Source organism: Patagioenas fasciata, chromosome 25 (genome assembly GCF_037038585.1).
Source record: "Patagioenas fasciata isolate bPatFas1 chromosome 25, bPatFas1.hap1, whole genome shotgun sequence".
NCBI lineage: Eukaryota > Metazoa > Chordata > Aves > Columbiformes > Columbidae > Patagioenas > Patagioenas fasciata.
Window position 1 is genome coordinate 3,587,243 of NC_092544.1, and position 18,999 is coordinate 3,606,241.

Below are 18,999 nucleotides of genomic sequence, written 5' to 3' on the forward strand. Positions count from 1 at the left end.
CGCACACAGCGGCACATTGTTTTCCCCTCGGAGACACTGGCCTTGATCCTGTGCGGGCTCCGCGGCGCAGCAGGGGGCTGGGGGGGTCCCCCTGCCCATCGCAGTTCTGGGGTGCAGGGTCCCTGGAAGGTGCTGGGGCCGTGGGGTAAGGGGCTGGTGCTCAGTACGTGTCCCACTGCAGTCACCAGTGAGGTGCGGGCTGGCCAGGGAACGCTGGTGCCTTGGATGGGCACAAAAAGGGTCTTGATTTTGGGACCCTCCAGAGAGATCAGCTGTGCCGGGGTGCCTAGGGACCCCCAGGAACGAGTCCCCCCTGGCCAGGGCTGGTTCTGTGCTGCGGGAGGCTGTGGCCAGTGGCCTGGCAGGGCGGGGAAGCTGCAGCCCAGTGCCAGCGTTAGTATCCACTTTCGTTTAGTCCCATTTTCATTTCTCCTGAGATTTCCCTTTCCGGGAAAGCAGCAAGGAGGAAACACAGAGGGTGAAAAACCAACCAGCCTGCGTGCCAGGGAGCACAGCGAGGAGGGGTGTGACTCACGGCACCACCTGTCCCCGCAGTAGGACCTTCGGGGGCCGGGGGAGCGGGACCTGAGGGTGATGGAGCCGGTGTGACCAAGTGGTACCCCGGGGTGATGGACGAGGCAAACTGCACCATGAGACTGTTCTGGGGGTGATGGAGTTGGGATGAGCGGTACCACGGGACCCTCCCAGGGGTGAAGGGACGGGGGGGACCAGCGCCCCACTCCCCTTCCCCACCGGGGGCTGCTCCGGTCTCCGGGGGCGCACAGCCGGGGCGGGGGAACCGCAACACCAACACCCCCCGTCCCCGCCGGGGCGGTGGCTCCATCCCCGTCCCCCGCCTTCGGGGCGGGGTCTCCGGCGTTCCGCCCTCTCCCGCGCCTCATAAGCGGGGCGGTGGGGGGCTCAGCCCACTCCCTCTCGGCAGCCGCCGCGGCGGGGTCCGGCCCGACGTGCCGCACCATGGGCAGCCAGGGCTCCAAGGCGGCCAAGGCGGAGGGCACAGCCCCGCCGAGCGGCCACGCCGCCGCCACTGAGCCCGCCAAGGCCAACGGGCAGGTAAGTACCGGGGGACACACCGGGGGAGCCCGTCGGGGCGGGCGGGCGGGCAGACAAAGGCGGCGGCCGCTGCTCGGTGGGGAAGGGGCGGCGGAGGAGGCTCCGGGGGGAAACCTTCTGCCCGGCGGGCACCGAGCGATGCGGCACCGCCCGCGCCGCGCCCCGGGCTCCCATCCGGCACCGGGTGGGGGCTCCGACCGCCGCCTCGCCCCGCTACCGGGAGCGGAGCGCGGGCGCCGCCCGGTGGCAGCGCATTGAGCCCCCTCCCCGCGTCGGTGCGATTTCCCCCGCCCGTTGCATCGCCCCCCGTTCCCTAGCTGGGTGCGGGGCTTTGGGGAGGGGGTGCCGGGTCCTGGCTGTGCCTAACGCGGTGCTTCCCTCCCGCTTCCCCCTCGCAGGAAAACGGCCATTTGAGGCTCAACGGGGACATGACGGCCAAGGCGGGTGGCGAGGCAGCCCCGCTGAACGGGAACGGCTCGGCCGAACCCCCCCAGGAGGAGAACAAGGGCGAGCCGGGCGGCGGGGACGCCATCGAGCCCGCTCCCCCCGCCGAAGGGGGGGACGCCAAAGCCGAAGGTGCTGTGGCTCCTAAGGACACCCCCAAGAAGAAGAAGAAGTTCTCGTTCAAGAAATCCTTCAAGCTGAGCGGGATCTCGTTTAAGAAGAACAAGAAAGAAGCCGGGGACTCCTCTGGGTCCTCTCCCACGGAGGACCAAGGCAAGGCGGAGGCCAAGGGCGAGGAGAACCCCGCTTGTTCTGCCGGTGGGACGGAGCCCTCGGCCCCCCCCGAGGAGCCGGACAGCCCCGCCGGGCAGGAGGGAGCTGAGGCCAAGGGGGAGGATGGAGAAGCAGGAGGAGGCGAGGAGCAGGAGGAGAAGCAGCCAGGGGAAAACCAGGGGGACAACACAGCCAAAACAGAGGAGCCCTCAAAACCCGCGGGGCCTGAACCGGCAGCAGCTCCGGCGGCGCTGGAGCAGAAGGAAGAGTAGAACCCACTTGGCATCGGCCGAACTTGAGACTCTTGCGGCATCGTCTCCATCCCGGTAACACCGCGGACTCGCTGCCTTGCCCACACACCTCCCCGCCCCTCCTAGAACTGACACCACTTTCTAAAACCAACACCCCCCTCCAGTTATTTCCCCCCAATCCCCTGTTAGCAAGCTGGTTTGGATTCCCACCACCACAACTTGGAGTAGTTTTCCCTGATTCCTTTAAAACTGTGGAGGAAGACTATCCTGGACAAAACTGGAATTTACAGTTTGTAAGAACCCAGCTGTCCCATCCTGCTCTGTCTCTGCTGGTCTGACTGTCCCCACGCTCCTCCCAGCAGCCTCCAAAGCCCAGTGACTGTTCAATGGATTCTTTTTGTTTCCCCCCTCAGTTTACATTCCTGGTTCTGACTTCATTTAAAGTCTTTTGTGCTTTTTATAGAAGTCAATGGTTTAAAAGCTAATCTGGTTAGTTTTTTTTTATAATGTCTTACTATTGGCTTAAAACCATAAAGCTTGTAAGTCCGCTGTGTTTAATTCTGCTTCTAAGGGGTAACTTGTAGGGCGCGGGGTGGAGGGAGGGGACCTGCCAGCTGTATAATGTGAAGCCAACATCGTTTTTTCTCTGTAAATAATTTTTTTAATGCCCACAACACTTGATTTGCAATTTTCTAACTTCTAAGAAAAGAGAAAAAAGAAAAAGCTGTATGGGCTTTAATGTAACATTTGAAAGGAATAAATGGTGACCCCTTTATGGGTGAGCTCGAGTCCTTCTTGTCCTGGGTGCCAGACCAGGGCTGGGGAAGGCAGCAGTGGCTGATTTAGTTCAACAGCTGCTGCATTTAATCACCCCAGCTCTGTGCTCACAGTTAATTGACTTGCAGCAGATGTAGAGCTGTGGCCACAAAGGACTTTCTCACACAAACCTTGGGCTCTGGCTGCTCTGTACCTGGTTTCTTAGAGATCTAACCCATTTCTTTTCCTTGGTGGGGGGAAGAAGTGTTTTCTCATAAGGAGGTGCCCCAGAGGGCTACTGGGTGAAAATAGCATTTTAAGCTTGGTTTTTCTTAAAATTAAAGGTTTTTTTAAATGGCTTTAGAATAGGATTGGCTCTTTCCTGAAAAGACACATAGAGCGCAATGAGGATGCACTGGGAGCAAAGAATTGGTGCCAAAGAGACAAGGAGGAATGGGTGCCTCTGTTCCTTCTCCTGTGATCTGCACAGGGATGGAGGTGACTTCCCCCTCCACTTAATGGCCTGCTCCTAATTACCAGCTAATTACCTGTCCCTGCTGGCTTGGGCTGGTGGAGAAGCAGATGGAGAGAGGCGAGGGGACCCTTGTTTGCCCCAGAGCTGCTGGCAAGGCCGGGCTGGGCAGGGACCAGCTCTGCTCTTCTGAGGCCCTGCGGGTAGGTGGAAATGTGTAAAATATAAAGATTATTGGCTAATACAACCTCCTATTGATAGTGGGAAAGTAGAGCGACCTTCCAGATGCAGGAGGGTTCATCCCTGTTCATCTGGAGGGGGTGGAAAAAGGGTATTCATTGCTATTCATTTGAGGGGAAAGAAGAAGAAAAATGTATTTTAAACGTAAGCAGTGTGGTCTGCAGATTGTTTAGAAGGGAAGGGCTGCTGGGGGGAGGCGTTGAGCCCCGGGCTGGCGCATCTGCAGCGCGGCAGCCATTTTACAGAGCGCGGCGCGAGCAGGAATGCGGCTGCACGTTGGTCCGCGCGGCTCCCAGCGGAGCCGGTTTTGTTCGAGAAGGAGAGAAAGGGCTTTAATTGTCTGCTCTGCTGAGGATGACTGGGGTTTCCCGGAGGGTTATTGCAGCAATGAAAGCCAACTGTGCCACACAAAGCTTTTTTCTTTACTGAATATGGCAGATGTGGCTTATGAACCTTTTGTGTCCATTTTAGCTGTGATCACCACTCAGCTGCAGAATTAACCTGCTCTTAATTAAAGATGGTTTTTCTCACTTGAATGTGGGGTAGAAAACAGTTCCTTTGCTCATAATTCTTTGTGCTATCTCCTTATTCTCCTGGGATGTGCCTCGGAAGAAATAAAAGCAGCCCCTCATTTTCCTGCTGTTGGACATGGATATTCCCTTTTCATGCCTTATATATCCTTTTCTAGGTTAATGCTGCTTCATATCAAGTGTCAGCTTGACTGCAACCCCAATTATCATCAGCGCTGCTGGATGAGAACCCATCTGTAATTTGGGAAAGCGTCATTTTGTTGTTGTTGGGTCCTATGTTACAACATAATGACCAACCCACTGCGCCCTTTTCCAGCGGTGGCTCTGAAAACCGAACTCCCACCCCACTGGAGTGTTTCCTCTCAGCAGGAAGCAGCACGAACACACCACCCATAGAAATGTACTGGTTTTATTACAAAGATTCTCAAAATTCAAAATAAAAGCATCTTTAAAAAACCACAATGTTTCCCCTCCCGCCCCGACACAAAGATACACTGATCTCTCTCGCTTCACATACAAACACTGAAGAGTGGGAGCGACACGTCACTCAGGTTCAAAGAGACTAAAAAACCTCACGGTGGAAAAGGGAGAAGTATTTAAAAAAATAAAACATTTTAAAAATAACCTGTGTCTGTTAATTAGCAGCATTATTAGAGTTGAAGCCATCAGCAGCGCTCCGTGGGAGGTACAAATCCTCTGGTGGACAGAGGAATGCCCCTGAGAAAGGAGAGCAGCGAGTCCGAACTGCCCGCGAAACTTCTGCCAAGCGAAAACTCAGCTGTGGAAAAGGAGACGCCAAAGAAAAGCCAGTTCTGGTCACAAAAGAGCTCGGGGTGTGGGATAAGGTGTGGGAGTGGGGAGAGGAATAGTTAGAAAAACGCACAGAGCCCCATCTGCTGTTCCCTTGGAAAGATAACAGCTCAGACGGCTGATCAAAAGGTTCTCCGTGTTACTGGCCGTGAGAGGAAAGATTCAGTTTGGAAAGACTTGTAACCTCAGAGAGGAGCTTTTGAGGTTTCAGGAGGGCTCTGCCCTTTAGACAGGGTGGGAATTGCTGCAGTGGTTTGAGCCCAGGACACAGAGCGGAGCCAAAAAAGGACGGAACGGGCAGGAAAAGCAAAGCAGGCAGGCAAAGGGGCAGTAACTCGCTTGCCCTCGCCCAGAGGGGCACAGCTATAGAAAAAAGGTATAAAAACATCATCCCTTCTCTTACCCGAGGTGCCTAATGCTGCTGGATCGGCAGGACCTCAGAAAACCTTCATCACCACACAAGGGTGATTCTCACTTCGCGTTTTCCGGCTCTGCACTCGGGCTGATTCACTAAAGCGCTTTGAGGGTTGGTTTTTTGAGCTGCTTCACGTCTCTTTGCACAAGTTTGCTGCAGGGAGGTAGCCAACTCTATTCAAGAACTGCACTATTTGACCCTGAGAAGCGGCACCAGCTTGCAGTTACTTGCATGGTGGAATCAAACTGAAGACCAAAGGAGTAGTCGGTCTCTCACAGGCTTCGTTTGGGAACTTGTATTCTCCCATCCAAAATAAGAAAGACAAAAACAAATTCATGGCCATCTTTCCACCTAACCTGAAATGCAGATACTACTTCTACTTAAATTATTCTTTTCCAAGGGTGGTTATTTGAGAGGAGAGAGCAAAGAAAGGGAGTGATTTTTCTAAAGACACACTAAGGAGGCAGTGGAAGGCAAGAGTGAAACGTCCCAGTCACCAAATCTGGGCAGTGCAGGTCTGTCGACTCCGCAGAATCCTCCCTATCTGCTCCCAGCGGAGTGCAGCGAGGAATAATTTACAGTTCTCAAGTCATTTATATATTTATATAGAAATATATACAGAAACATATATAAAATATAAATCCTGTGGAATGGGAGGCAACCGGAGAAGCTAAACCTACGACAACTACGCACTGACACGTCCTGTCCAGCTGCAGCCATCTTAGGTGGATTTTGTCTCTTCCTTCACCCTGTGGAAGCAAACAGTGGAGAATTTGGTTTAAATGAGTAACTTGGGCTGTGCCCAAGCTTGAATAATGAGCCAGCCTCAAAACGCTGCTTGTATCGCCCATCTTCATCTAAAACTTGCGGTGTGTTACTGACCCAAGGCATTGTATTTTGAAGCCCTTTTCACCGAGGGATCTCACAGCGCTTTATCGTTTGTGGTTTTTGACACGTGCAACCTTTTCCCATTGAGAGCCCGTGGCAAAGCCACCCCAAGGTCCACGTGTCTCCTCCAACCCCTTCAGTTGTGCAACATCCCACCAGGGACAGGGGCAGATGATGGCACAGCCATTTAATCACCACCCCAGGACACAGGGCTCACTCACCCTTTGGGTTCTGCTTTCTCCTCTTTTGGTTTTTCCTCTTCTTTCTCATCTACAGGGTGGGGAAATAGATATAAATAAAGACACCCAGTAGTGCAGTAGGAAAGTAGCTGGTGGGCGAAGCTCCAAAGAGCCAGGAGGGCTCCTAGGCCCAGCTCTCCTGCTCACCTTTCTTCTCCTCCTCCTCCTTCTCCTCTTCTGTTTTCACACGTTTAGCTTTCTTAAAGTTGGCGACGTTTTTGCGCCCTCCTTCCCCTTCATCTTCGGAGTCGGAGAATTCTTCATCACAGGATATTCTCTTATCAGAATTGCGGACTGAAAGCAAAGAGAACAAGAGGTTGTTTCAGCAGATTTAGAAGTCAGGAGACGCCAAGCACTAACATCTACTCGCTGGAATGAACTAACAAGCCTACGTTAAGGCAGAATTAGGCCACGATAAAAACGCTTTATCTTTCTACTTGCTGTATTTTTTAACTCATCATCCCTAACTGCTCCTGCCTAAGATCCACGATTGCATGTACGATTTGGATTAGGCACAGTGTGTAGACTTGACAGCATAAGCAGGTTAATCAACCTCTACTGAGAAAATCTGTCTGCCAGATCTAAAGGCCATCAGCCAATCTGGATATAAACCTGCGTCTTCACTGTGGAAAACAACTTGGGATCAAACCCGACAGTCTCTGTGTTCTGCCATAGCACCTACATCACAGGAACTGTTTAAATTCTCACATTAAAGCCTAGGTTCTCCCTTTATGGAAATCAGCTGGCAAAAGTGTTGGTTTTCCAAGGGAAAAGAAATCTATCAGCCCTGCACTGCTGAGCATCACTGCTTTATCTTACAAAATCAGTCAGAAAGCTGGGGACAGATTCAAACTGAAGCAGGATGACCATGAGCCAGCACTGGGCCCTTGTGGCCAGGAAGGCCAATGGCACCTGGGGTGGGTTAGAAGGGGGTGGTCAGTAGGTCAGAGAGGTTCTCCTGCCCCTTTGCTCTGCCCTGGGGAGACCACACCTGGAATATTGTGTCCAGTTGTGGCCCCTCAGTTCCAGAAGGACAAGGAACTGCTGGAGAGAGTCCAGCGCAGCCACCAAGATGCTGAAGGGAGTGGAGCATCTCCCGTGTGAGGAAAGGCTGAGGGAGCTGGGGCTCTGGAGCTCGAGGAGACTGAGGGGTGACCTCATTCACAGGGATCAATATGGAAAGGGTGAGCGTCAGGAGGATGGAGCCAGGCTCTTCTTGGTGACAACCAGTGATAGGACGAGGGGTAATGGGTTCAAACTGGAACACAGGAGGTTCCACTTAAATTTGAGAAGAAACTTCTTCTCATTAAGGGTGACAGAACACTGGCCCAGGCTGCCCAGGGAGGTTGTGGAGTCTCCTTCTCTGCAGACATTCAAACCCGCCTGGACCCCCTCCTGTGGAACCTCAGCTGGGTGTTCCTGCTCCATGGGGGGATTGCACTGGATGAGCTTTCCAGGTCCCTTCCAACCCCTGACATTCTGGGATTCTGTGTGTGACTCCAGAATCGAGATCTATCTAAGTTATTTATCTGTCTGTCTTTATTAACTAAAGCAACTCAGTTACTTCCCCAGCTATCTGATCCCGCTTGGCTTTGGCACCCACGGGCTCACAACAAGCACGAGTTGCAGTCGGGTAACGCGACTACACCAGAGACAAGCACGTACTTGAAATGCGCTTCTCAGGATCTTCTTCCTCTTCGTCTCCGCTGTCTTCCTGAACTGCGTCCTCGGGAATCGGCTGCATCTGGACCCCAGGGGCGTGCGGCAGCATGCGCAGGTTCTCAAACAGACGTTGCCTAGAGCCAGGAGAGGAAAATCTCCATCAGCGCGAAGCCCCCGCTACAAGGTGTCGGTCTCACAAAGAGGAGCAAACACTTACTTAATCTTCTCGAGGTACTCATTGGTGTTCTGGTTAGTCATGTTCGAGGGACTGATGTGAAGCTTAAAGTCCGGGCCAAAGTACTCGAAATAGTCATTATATGGAAGCTCTGCGGGCAAGTTAAAAAGGAATAAACACCAAATTACCACTGGAGTGGTGATAAAATGCCACAAACACATTGTAATTCTACAGGAAAGCACAATGGCATTTACCTAAGCACCGGGGCCAAAGCTTCCCCAGCCCAAATTCAGATGAAAGCAGACAACTTAGCAATAGTGCAGTTAAAAGCTTAACAGTTAAACACTATCAGCAAACACAAAAGTTTTCGGGGTACCTTTTGCTGGAGGTGAGAGCTATAGGACTAGAACGCAATTAAAACCAGCTACTGCAAATCAGGGCATCGAAAAGCTCTTCTGCAGTAACAACCAAGAGCCAATGGAACATCTCAGGGTTGCTGCCCCTCCTGCAGCAACACAATTTCCCCGAGCTCTGTTACTGGAGTGGTGTTGTCCCTTAGTTTTGCTTCAAAGGCTTCACGGGAGAATTACCATTGGGAATTTCAGTGTCCAAAGCCACGGCAGTCTCATAGGTCCAGCATCTAGCCACGTTGCGGATCGTGTAGCCACCTCCTCCCAGCATCAGCATAGGCAAATTAAAACTTTTCACAAACTCCACACACTTGGCATGACCTGTAGCAAAAGCAGTGGGAGGAAAAGGTCAGAGGAACAAACAAATGAAATCAAATTATATCAGTTATGCCGGTTCAGCACTGTACGGTATTCTTACCTTTGATGGTCAGATTAAAACAACCCAGCCTGTCCCCTGACAGAGAATCCGACCCACACTGCAGGACAACTGCGCTAGGCTGGAACGTCTCCATCACTTTGGATATCACCTAAACAAGAAACTCGTTGTTACACGCTTTCTGCAGGGCAGTGTCACAGCAACACAGCGATGTCCATGTCAGCAAGTGACACGAGGACATCCCTGATGTGCCCACAGCTGCTGGATCCCCAATATTGGTAACAGCGAGGTTCTAACAAAGAGCAGCTTACTGACGACAGGCTGCGATTGTGAGGGAGGAATACAGCCTGTGAAGAGTCGTATCGCAGAAAAAGACATTATTCTCCCCAAAGAACAGCTCCACAAGCCACCCAGTGACAAAGTGTGATCCACAAAGAGTCACTCAGCAAAGATGTCTTCACTTACCGGCTTGAATATCGCCTCATAGGACTCGTCATCGATTCCGTCCCGGAGGGGATAGTTGACAGCGTAGTACTTGCCTTTGCCTGCACCGATATCCTGTTAGACAGGAGAGACCACAAGTCACTAGGGAACATCAATTATGCCCCAAATTGGGAAGGGGAGTCTGGGATTCCATCAGTGTAACAGCCCCAAAATGCCAGTGTGGGCTGACCACGCAGTCTCATAACTGAAGGAATCTATTTTTACTTTAAAATACTACATATATATTGACATTTCCATTATCTCTCCCATACACAAGTGTTTTATTGAAAAAATAATTTCATTTATGCTGCAGATTGGCTGCAACAGGGAAAAATGCTGCAGCTGCACACAAGTTCACATCACCAGTGCCAAACTCTGGGCAGGGCTGAACTTAGATCAGAAAAAGGTAACTCCACTAAAAAGCACATTAAAAAAAAGGTAAAGAACCTTTCAACCCTGAGAGCAGCATTCTGGCCATGTCAGAAGGCACCGAGTGAACCACACCTGTATCTGACTCGAAAGAGTGCCAGTTAACACCGCGATTCATTACCAGGCAGAACTGACTCATAGGAGGAAAAGCCACCAAGATAAACCAACACACACACAAGTACTCCCTCGTAACCTTTCACCCAAAAGCTTCCATGACCAAACTTAACTTGCAAGTATCTACAGAGTCACTTTTCTCAGCGTAATCCCACCAGAAGGTTCCTAAGAGACTCAGTTTTATTACTATACAGGCCACAATCACAGGAACAACACCTCTGCCCTCAGAAAAAGGATCCCACTTTGAAGAGCAAGAAAACCCAAGAGAGCAGTGATTTTGGTTAAACTAGTATGACTGGAAACAGATAGAAAAGACCAAGTTTCAGGGTAATTTTCTGCTAAGCCTTCCTCCTCACCCGTAGGTCCCCTGTTCCTGGGAAGTATTCCCCGTACTTATGGAAGGACACGGTCATGACGCGGTCCGTGGTATAAAAAGCTTCCTCCACGCCGTCTCCGTGGTGAATATCGATGTCGATATACAGCACTCTCTGGTGATACCTAGGAGGAGAAAGGAGTCAAAATATTGCGTTTCTTCAGAGCAGAAACCAGCAGAGCAGATGGGAGGAGAGCAAGGATGAGAGCTAAGCCTCGGGCTGCAGAGCTCCCAGCCAGCTCGCTCTATGGAGCCGACCAGCAAAAGAGCTGTGGAGAACAGCCATGGGCTTTGGGCAGCAATGGAACGCAACCACAGAGGAAAATGAAGTGGCTTTTGCTGCTGCGACTGCTCTTTGAAGGCAGACTCAGCCCCGTTTATTCAGAGTCAGCCAACAGACTGCATTTTTATGCCCAAGCCTCCCACTGAGGTTTGCCTTGAGCCAAAAGCTGTCAGATGTTACAGCTGCGCTCCCTTTTCCAGGGTGGGTGGTAGAGAGAAGGGTCTAAGAGCAATCACACGACGCTCCAAGCATTCTGCCTCCTGCACGGTGCCACCATCCTTCAGGAGAGACAGCACTGCATCCCAAAAGGGAGCTGATTAAGCCCCCCCTGGGAAAACACAGCTGAAAAAAAGCAACAAAAAGAGAAGACTGGAAAGCAAGCACTAAGGAATGAGAAGAAATGCAGCAGAATGGACACAAAGGGGTAAATAGTACTGCCCGTACTTTAGGAGCTCCAAGATAGCCAAGACGATATCGTTGACATAACAGAAGCCAGAAGCTTCTGATTTTTTAGCGTGGTGAAGGCCCCCTGCCCAATTCACAGCAATATCCGTCTGTTGCTTGTTCAGCTTCACAGCACTGGCTGTTGGGAGAAGAATTACAAAACGTTAACACGAGAGCAAAGGCCCCACGACAGGGACCAAGGGGTAAAGCACTCGGTCCCTCGCGATCACATCGTGGCTCATGTGGGCGTTTGGGGACCTTACAAAGCACAAGCTTAAGGGTTTAACACTGGGTGTCTCAACAAACTAACAAAAGGCAGAGAAATGCAGCCTCTGCTTTGCCCGCAAGCGCTTTTCACCGCTTCCTACTCCTGCCCCAGAGCACAAAATCTGCACAAACGAGTCCAGAGCATCATAGCTGGGCCCACAGCTGAAGACAAGTCTAGATTCCTCAGCACCCTGAACAAAAGATTGTAATGAAAGGTTTTATCCAACATCTATTTAGGTCATTCACTGAATATGCATTAAGGCAAAGGAAGTTCTCTGCCCCCAGCCCCTTCATAAACTTTCTGCTAATTTTGCAAGTCTCCCAGGATCAAAGCAAACGATACATTCTGTGGAATCCAGCGCCGTGGGACCAGAGAGCGCAGCCACCTCAAAAAACGCTGCCGTCAGTATTTGTCCGTACTGCCGAACCGTGTTACAGGAAACACAGAGTTCTCGATGTCACTGTGGGAGTAGCAGCCACAAAGCTCTACCGCCCATGCACAGTTAACACAGTTCTGCAATACCCACTATTTCTGCAACAAAGTATTCGAAAATAGTGAAAGCATTTTAAATGTTAGCGTACTGAAACCTTTCAGGTTGTGTTTTGCCTCTTGTCCAGAGACAGAGGCTTTTTGTTAAAAACACCAGATAAAGTAACCCTTTTCTTTCCTTTCCAGGTTATGTTTGCCCAGAGCAGGGTTTTTACAACCTTTTTTTTCCCTGTAAATTGTTTTTTTTTAATTAAACCCCTGTTGCTGCTGTGGTTTTGTTTTAACTCCATCACTGGCAATGTTGTTATACCATTTACTTCACTGAATATGTGCAGGACTCTGTATCTCGGACCACTGAAGATACACTTAACAAATGTAGAGGGATCCATTGATATGCAAGGTGTGAACCCTCACATGGGAAGAAATCGGGATCTAATTATTAAGGCAACCAGAAATAGGTTCACAGGGCTTCCCCACCACCAGCTACAATTTATTTCCTAGATAGAACAACATTACATACATCTGCTGAATAGGAAAAGAACGCATGACTTGTGAACGTACCAACGGAACCCCCAGCAGAGAGCTGGCAGAACTCAAACAACCCATCAAACACAGGGCAGTCTTCCCCAACGTTAACTGGAAAAGAATTAAAAGAGAGTTAGTAAGCACAAGCCACAAATGAATGGCAAAGCTTATACCCACGCGCTGATTTAAAAGGTAACCAGCTAAGCGATTAAACATTTTAAACAACAGAATACCATGCACAAATAATAAGATGTTAATGTGATCGACCCGAGGATGCTCCCGACTCGTATAAAATGAGAAAGCAGGTCCCAGGAGAACAACACATCATCTACCGACTGCACTACCGGGGGTGGCGAAACCAGCCGGTCACGTTGGAAAATGGGCGGGCAGAGAGGAGATGCTGTTGATAGGAGCTGCGTGATACCGCCACACGGTCTCAGAAGCATCCTGGAGACACCACATTTACCAGGTTCTGCTCTGGTCACCACAGGTTGTGCAAAACGGGGGCCAGCACCCCTCGCCACCCCCCATTTGGGGGGAATAGCGCTGTTTCTGATGATAGAGCTGACACCGAGCTCCATTTCACACCCCGCAGCACACGGGAAAGGTTTTTGCTCCTGTTTCCTGCTGACGAGGAGCTGAGAAAGCAACCAGGAGAACGTGGGGAGATGGCAGATAGCGCTTCATATCGAACAAGAAGCTTACGTCCACATCTGTTCTGTTACACTTCGTACATTTCTTTCACTTCGCATGGAACAGACAGTTTTTAAGTTCTCAGCAGTGGTTTTTGGCCTGGATAAATTTCTGCTGTAACAGTTTCAAGATTAACAACAAAAACAGTAACAAAAGATGTGCGTTGAATCTAGATTTTGCAACATCTGCTTTTTACAAACAAGCAAAAAGATAATCTGTATTTTTGTAATGTTTTCTGCTGTGAGAAGGGAACAAACAGCACTGGAAACTGGTCAGTGCACAGTGCCCACAAAGCCCGTGTGATCAGGGAGTCTGAATGGTCCCAGTTCAGGACAGGGATCCCTGCAAGGACAATACCAGCAGGACACCCAGAAGGAAACGATCGTTCCCACTTTCCAATTGTTTCAGCAGGGCATGGAAATGGGCTGAGTTTGGATAATGAACTCAAAGAGGTGGCTGGAAGCGAGGAGACTTCAAATCACCGCATCCTTCCCATGACACCAAATTAAAGCTCTTGCCCTTTGGGTTACAGATGGGTCTTCCCAAGAAAAACTCTGGTCTCTGCATGTTTAAGATTCATGTTAATATTTTGTCTCCTTCGGGTAAAAATAGTTCTGTGGAAGCACAGCAGAGAAAACAGTGACTACCAGAGTGGGCGTTTATGAGCCGTATCTGCTTCGGGGGTAAACAGTTCAGTTTGTGTAAATATGTACTTTGGTATATGTCATTTGGTATATTAGGGCATCTCATTTACTGTGGGAAATCTTTCAATGCATATTACTCATGAACCACATTACCCGTGTGCCTTAACATCTGTTCCCTTCAGCTCACACCAGACTTCCCAGTGTCTCTACTTCAGACTCGAGGCCCATATTTCTTCTAAATTGGATATAACGCTTACTCCATATAAATTAACCCCATGGGCCAACAACTTTCTTTCTGCAAGACCAAAATACTGTTTAAATAAACCTTGAGCCTTCCCCCCTATTCATCTATACTTGCTAGAATCCTCGTTTGCTGCGGCCATTGTCAAAGAACGTCAGCTCAAGATCAAAAAAAGGTTTCTATAACATTAAAGCCACCATTAGAGAGTCTTTGCATGGACTGGAGAGGTCAGATTAAGAGATTGGATCACAAAATAAACCATTCAAACACAAAGTGGGCAGGTATCATTGTGTATCTCAACCCTTCCCCATTTCCAAAGTGCCACTGTCCTGAAAATCCTTCAGCATTACTGCAGGTTTTGGACAATTGGTGAGTTGAGGGGGTTTTGTTTGTTTGGTTTAAATTACACCACCCTTTCCCACCTCAATACCTCTGGTTAAATACAAGCAATAATACAAAAGCAGCTCATAAATGGAGTAGTTGAGTCATCTGAACCCATTTTTAAAACACTCGATTTACCAGAAAAATCCAAAACAAAGTCAAAGGAAGACAATTTCCCATGGCTCTTCCTCCTCTTTTTATCACAAAGCTCTAAAGTTGGCCTACGATTCCCCAGAACCACACATTTTAACACTGGCAGGAACTACATGCATATCTTACATCTCTGCATCTGCTTGCTGTACTCAGACATGTTATCCGGGCGAATAGACCTCAGAAATTTTATGTAGTCATCACTGTGGTACTTGGTCATTTCTTCTGCATTTGCCTTGTGAGGGCGCTGCAAGGATAAAAAAAGAGCAAGGCTTGTTTTGCAACACATCTCCACCATTCCCACTTCCCATCTCAGATTATTCCTCAGATTTACAGCAAAAAAACCCTCAAACCAGCAGCATTAAACAAGAGAAACTCATTTTCAAAGGCAAAAATGCCATTACCAGCCACCGGAGTGTATTACTTATCTAGACAAAGAAAATATTAAAGTTACAAGCAATTTTCCAGTCTGAAAGCAAAGAACATCTCACTACAAGCAACCAGAAGAAAACAGAAATACATCAGCACCACTGGTCATGTTTTCCTTTCCTCTTTGGCTCATCAACAGCAAAAATGAGTCTGAAGCATCGAAATTAAACCCCTGACAAGTAAAGTAAGATCCTTCATAGATGTTTTTCTCCATGACCAGTTCTACACTTACATATATCTCCATCTTCCTGTAGAGGCCGTAGTTCAGCAGCAGGTTGTGGGTCATCCGGATCCTGTGAGGTTTCATTGGGTGTCCTTGGCCATAATAGTAGTTTCCAACATCACCTGGGAGCAGAATGGATTTTGTTATAGCAGGAAAAACTCCAAATTCCTTCAAAGAGAATCAGAGCTGATCATTTTATCTGAACATCTGTTCGCAGGGGACAGGGTCACAAGTGTCTCTACGGATTTAGAGAAGTTTATCCCTATAAATAAGACAGATATTTGGAAATGAGGGTATGGTCAGACAGGGAATGTCATAACGCTGGGATTCCAGGTATAGTCCCAAGTTAAGAGGGGGGAGCTCCAGCTTTCTTGGGCAGGAGCTCTGGGCTCCACATCCCCAGCTCTGCAGTGTCCTCTCCAGGCGGTTCGGGATCTCACCAGCAACACAACCATGCTCCGAGCAGAAACCCACACAACCAAGAGGACGCAGGTTTAATCCCGGCTCAGACGGTGACTCATCGGAGGCAGCACGTAGCCTCTTCGCCTCAGTTTCTTACTATTTACCCAACAGAAATGAGATACAAAGCAGGTAATTCTGTCAACAAGCCACCACCAGCACAGCTGTAATTTTAGAGCTTGTCGATCATTTTCACCCGTTATTATTGCTTGAAATCATTCCAAAAAATCACAGTCCTTACCAACTGCACACCCACGCACATGCACCTGATGAGCACCAGCATTAATGAAGTTACCTTCGTGCAAGTATCTCCCCACACGGGTTTTCCCCTACCCAGCAAAAGCTGAGCTCGTGCTGTGCTCTCCCACAGTCAGCACCACAACCTAAGGTGGGTTTTTCTTCTCCCAGGGTACTTATTTTCATGAAACTCAGAGAAATTTAACTTTCAGATTGCTGCCTCCTGCCTGATTTGGCTGCGAGAGGCACAGACTCAGCAGCAGCAACATCACGTAAGCCTCGTTTTCTCAGGAAACCAGACCAAGTTGTTCATGTAGTTGAACTCCCCATCGGTTTAGGAAGTAGGAGACCCAATCCGGTCTGGCTGGTGACTCAATATTAATATTTCATCACCAAGCCTAACATTCAGGAGAAACTACTGCTTCCTCGCAGCACACAGCTGCAGACTTCCCTCCTAAGGACATGACCCTATTTTCAGTCAAAGTAGATGCAAAACCTACACCCAAACAATTCTGCTGATGGAATTACCTGTCCGTGGCGCGACGGTGAAATGGGGATTTTATTGGGGGAACTATCTCTACCGTAAAATCAGGTTAAATCAAGCTTTAGGGACCTCAGTAAGAGATGCTCAAGACCGCATCTAGAAAATACAAGCACAAAACTACAGGAAGCTTTGAGAAATCACCATCATTGCACCCTGGGCTGCAAGTCCCTGCATGGGGAGCTAATAAAGAAGTTCCTGTTCAAGTTCAAAGCCTCGCATGCACCCTCAGGATTTCCACAAAGGATCCTTACAATACCCGATTACCTTTTCCCCAACCTCTGCAACCCACCGAGACCCTTCCCCATCTGAAATCTATGGCTGGAGGAAGAGACCCACACACCATCCCAAACAGCACCCAGGGACCTCCTTTCAGGCAATTACTGCACCAGATTGTGCCGCTCTAAGCTCCCTGCGTGGAAAATAAAAGACCCCACCAAACTGGCCTCCCACAACTGCAAGTTTTGCCTTTCCTGGCAATAAAAGCACTTTCAGCCCAGGACACGCTGTGGGTGTTTGCCAGCCGCTCAAAAAGACAGGGGGAAACAAGGCACTAAATCCTCACCAGAGTAAATCGGCTATCGACAAAAGTAACGCTGACTTCATGCGGCTACTTTGCAATGAAGACTACAAGGATGGCTTCTCCGCTTAGCATTTTCAACCAAAACGACTGCTTATTTCATATTTAAGACATCCTCGCATGCTTTTAAAGACTCTAACTTGTTCTCAAGCCGACAAGCTGCTTTGTGAACGCGTTATATTCTAAGGACAGGGATAAGTTTGGACACAGAGACCATTTTCTTTCAACATCCAGGTTGTGTGTGTACATACGGCATCCTGGCACCCCTGCAAGTTTAAACCAGGCGCTTTAGGGCCCAGGGCTCCATCATCCCCTTATACATTTTGAAATGACAGGTGCTGCACAAGGATCACTTGAGTGGTGAAATCAGGCTCGGTTTTGCTGCACCCAGAGCTCTGATCCAGACTCCTCCTCACCCTGCCCTCCCAAAGACACCGTCTGAGTCACAGCCCCTGCATTACGACTTACAAACCTACCGCTTAGAGTTACCTTTCTAGAGAAATTAAAGTCTTCGCTATATGCCTGGCACATACAGCAGTTTCTAAAACTATATTTTACTGCTTGAGCACTGAACACACCCATTTAGAGGGAAAAATAGCAAGAAAAAGTTTTTATTTTATTTCACAGACTAAAAACCATGATGAAATAGAGAACTGAATGGTACCTTTCACCGAGAGTGATCACAGACTCTATTAGAAATGAGCTCGCCCATCAGCGGGGCACCAAGTCGCCCCTCCAAAGAGGAGGGGGATGTGAGTGGCCAGAGGTGACGTGACTGTGATTTCTCCCACAGGATTATGGGGTAGAAGCAGGGAAGTCACACAAGACACCCAACCTGGGATTTGGCCAGCTCGACCACCCCGTTACTTCCCTACACCCATGGGATGACTATAGAGCCCAAATCAGTGCGTCCCCAGCCTCACAAAAAGGAAAAAAAACCCATCCAGTCTATAATCCAGGCAAGTTCAGAGCCAGAACCAAACAATGCTCCTACACACAGGAACTCCCCACAAACAGCCACGCAGCCACTCTGGCTCCCAACACCTTGGGCTCTGTCCCTTGGCTAACAGCAACGCGGGAGCTCCAGGAGCGACTCTGCCTCCCAACGCAGCTCCAGGTTTCACCTCCCACAGCCTCTTCTGTCCCACAGCACCTCCCCAGAGTCCCAGCACCTCCCCAGTGTCCCCCAGCACCTCCCCAGTGTCCCCATCCTCCCAGAACCCTCCTGCAGCCTCGCAGAGAGGCTCCCAAAGCCTCTTGGAGTCCCTCCTGGCCCCTCCACAGCCTTCCCAAAGTCCCCAGGTCTCCCATTCTACCCCCTTATCCCCCCAGTCCTGATCCCCATCTTCTCCCCCACTCTTCCCTCTTCCTCTCCACTGCTCCTCCATATCCCTCCCATGCCCCCCAGTGTCCCCCATTCCCAACCCCGCTGCACTCCCCCCATAATCCTGCCCCAGATATATGTCCCTATTGCTCCCTGCCCCCCAGTGACCCCCATCACCCTTCTCATCACCCTCAGGGCAGCTCCCCAGCCCCCCCACTTCCCAGTGACCCTCCCCCACCCTTAACCCCCCTCAGAGCAGTTCCCACCTCTCATGTCCTCCAGTGACCCCCATTACTCTCCCTCAGCCAAGCCCTCACCCCCCATCCCCAGTGACCCCCATTACCTCCCAGTTATCCCCATTACCCCCCACACTGCCCTCCCCTCCCCCATCCCCGCTGTCCCCTCATCCCCTCCCCCCTCCTCGGGACCGCCCATCCCCCGACCCTGCGATCCCCGTGGTCGCCCCCGTCGATTGCCCCGCAGCCCCTCACCGTCGTAGTAATAGCAGACTTTCCGCTTGGTCCCCTGCGTCAGCGCCATTTTCCTGCCTCCCCACAGCGACAGACCCTACCGCCGCGCCGCGCCGCACCGTGCAACGCAACCCGGCCCGCCCCGGGGCCCGGGCCCCGCCACCCCGCCTACCGGCGAGGCGCCCAGCCTATCGGAGAAGGACG

At 50.2% G+C, this 18,999-nt stretch overlaps 2 protein-coding genes across 2 annotated transcripts; one reads left to right on the forward strand and one right to left on the reverse strand.

Annotated features, from left to right (window-relative positions):
• The first annotated feature begins 918 nt into the window (after positions 1-918).
• Positions 919-2,817, forward strand: MARCKSL1 (MARCKS like 1). Its single transcript, XM_065856901.2, has 2 exons — positions 919-1,074; positions 1,473-2,817. Exons 1-2 carry the CDS (start codon positions 979-981, stop codon positions 2,061-2,063), a joined length of 687 nt encoding a protein of 228 aa, XP_065712973.1. The 5' UTR covers positions 919-978; the 3' UTR covers positions 2,064-2,817.
• A 1,616-nt stretch (positions 2,818-4,433) lies between these two features.
• On the reverse strand, positions 4,434-18,958 carry HDAC1 (histone deacetylase 1). The gene is made up of 14 exons (XM_065856900.2): positions 18,817-18,958; positions 15,194-15,306; positions 14,662-14,779; positions 12,460-12,534; positions 11,142-11,280; positions 10,398-10,539; positions 9,481-9,573; positions 9,058-9,166; positions 8,820-8,960; positions 8,272-8,380; positions 8,058-8,188; positions 6,540-6,686; positions 6,375-6,423; positions 4,434-6,014 (listed from the first exon to the last, which is right to left on the reverse strand). Exons 1-14 carry the CDS (start codon positions 18,863-18,865, stop codon positions 5,987-5,989), a joined length of 1,443 nt encoding a protein of 480 aa, XP_065712972.1. The 5' UTR covers positions 18,866-18,958; the 3' UTR covers positions 4,434-5,986.
• Positions 18,959-18,999: the final 41 nt, after the last annotated feature.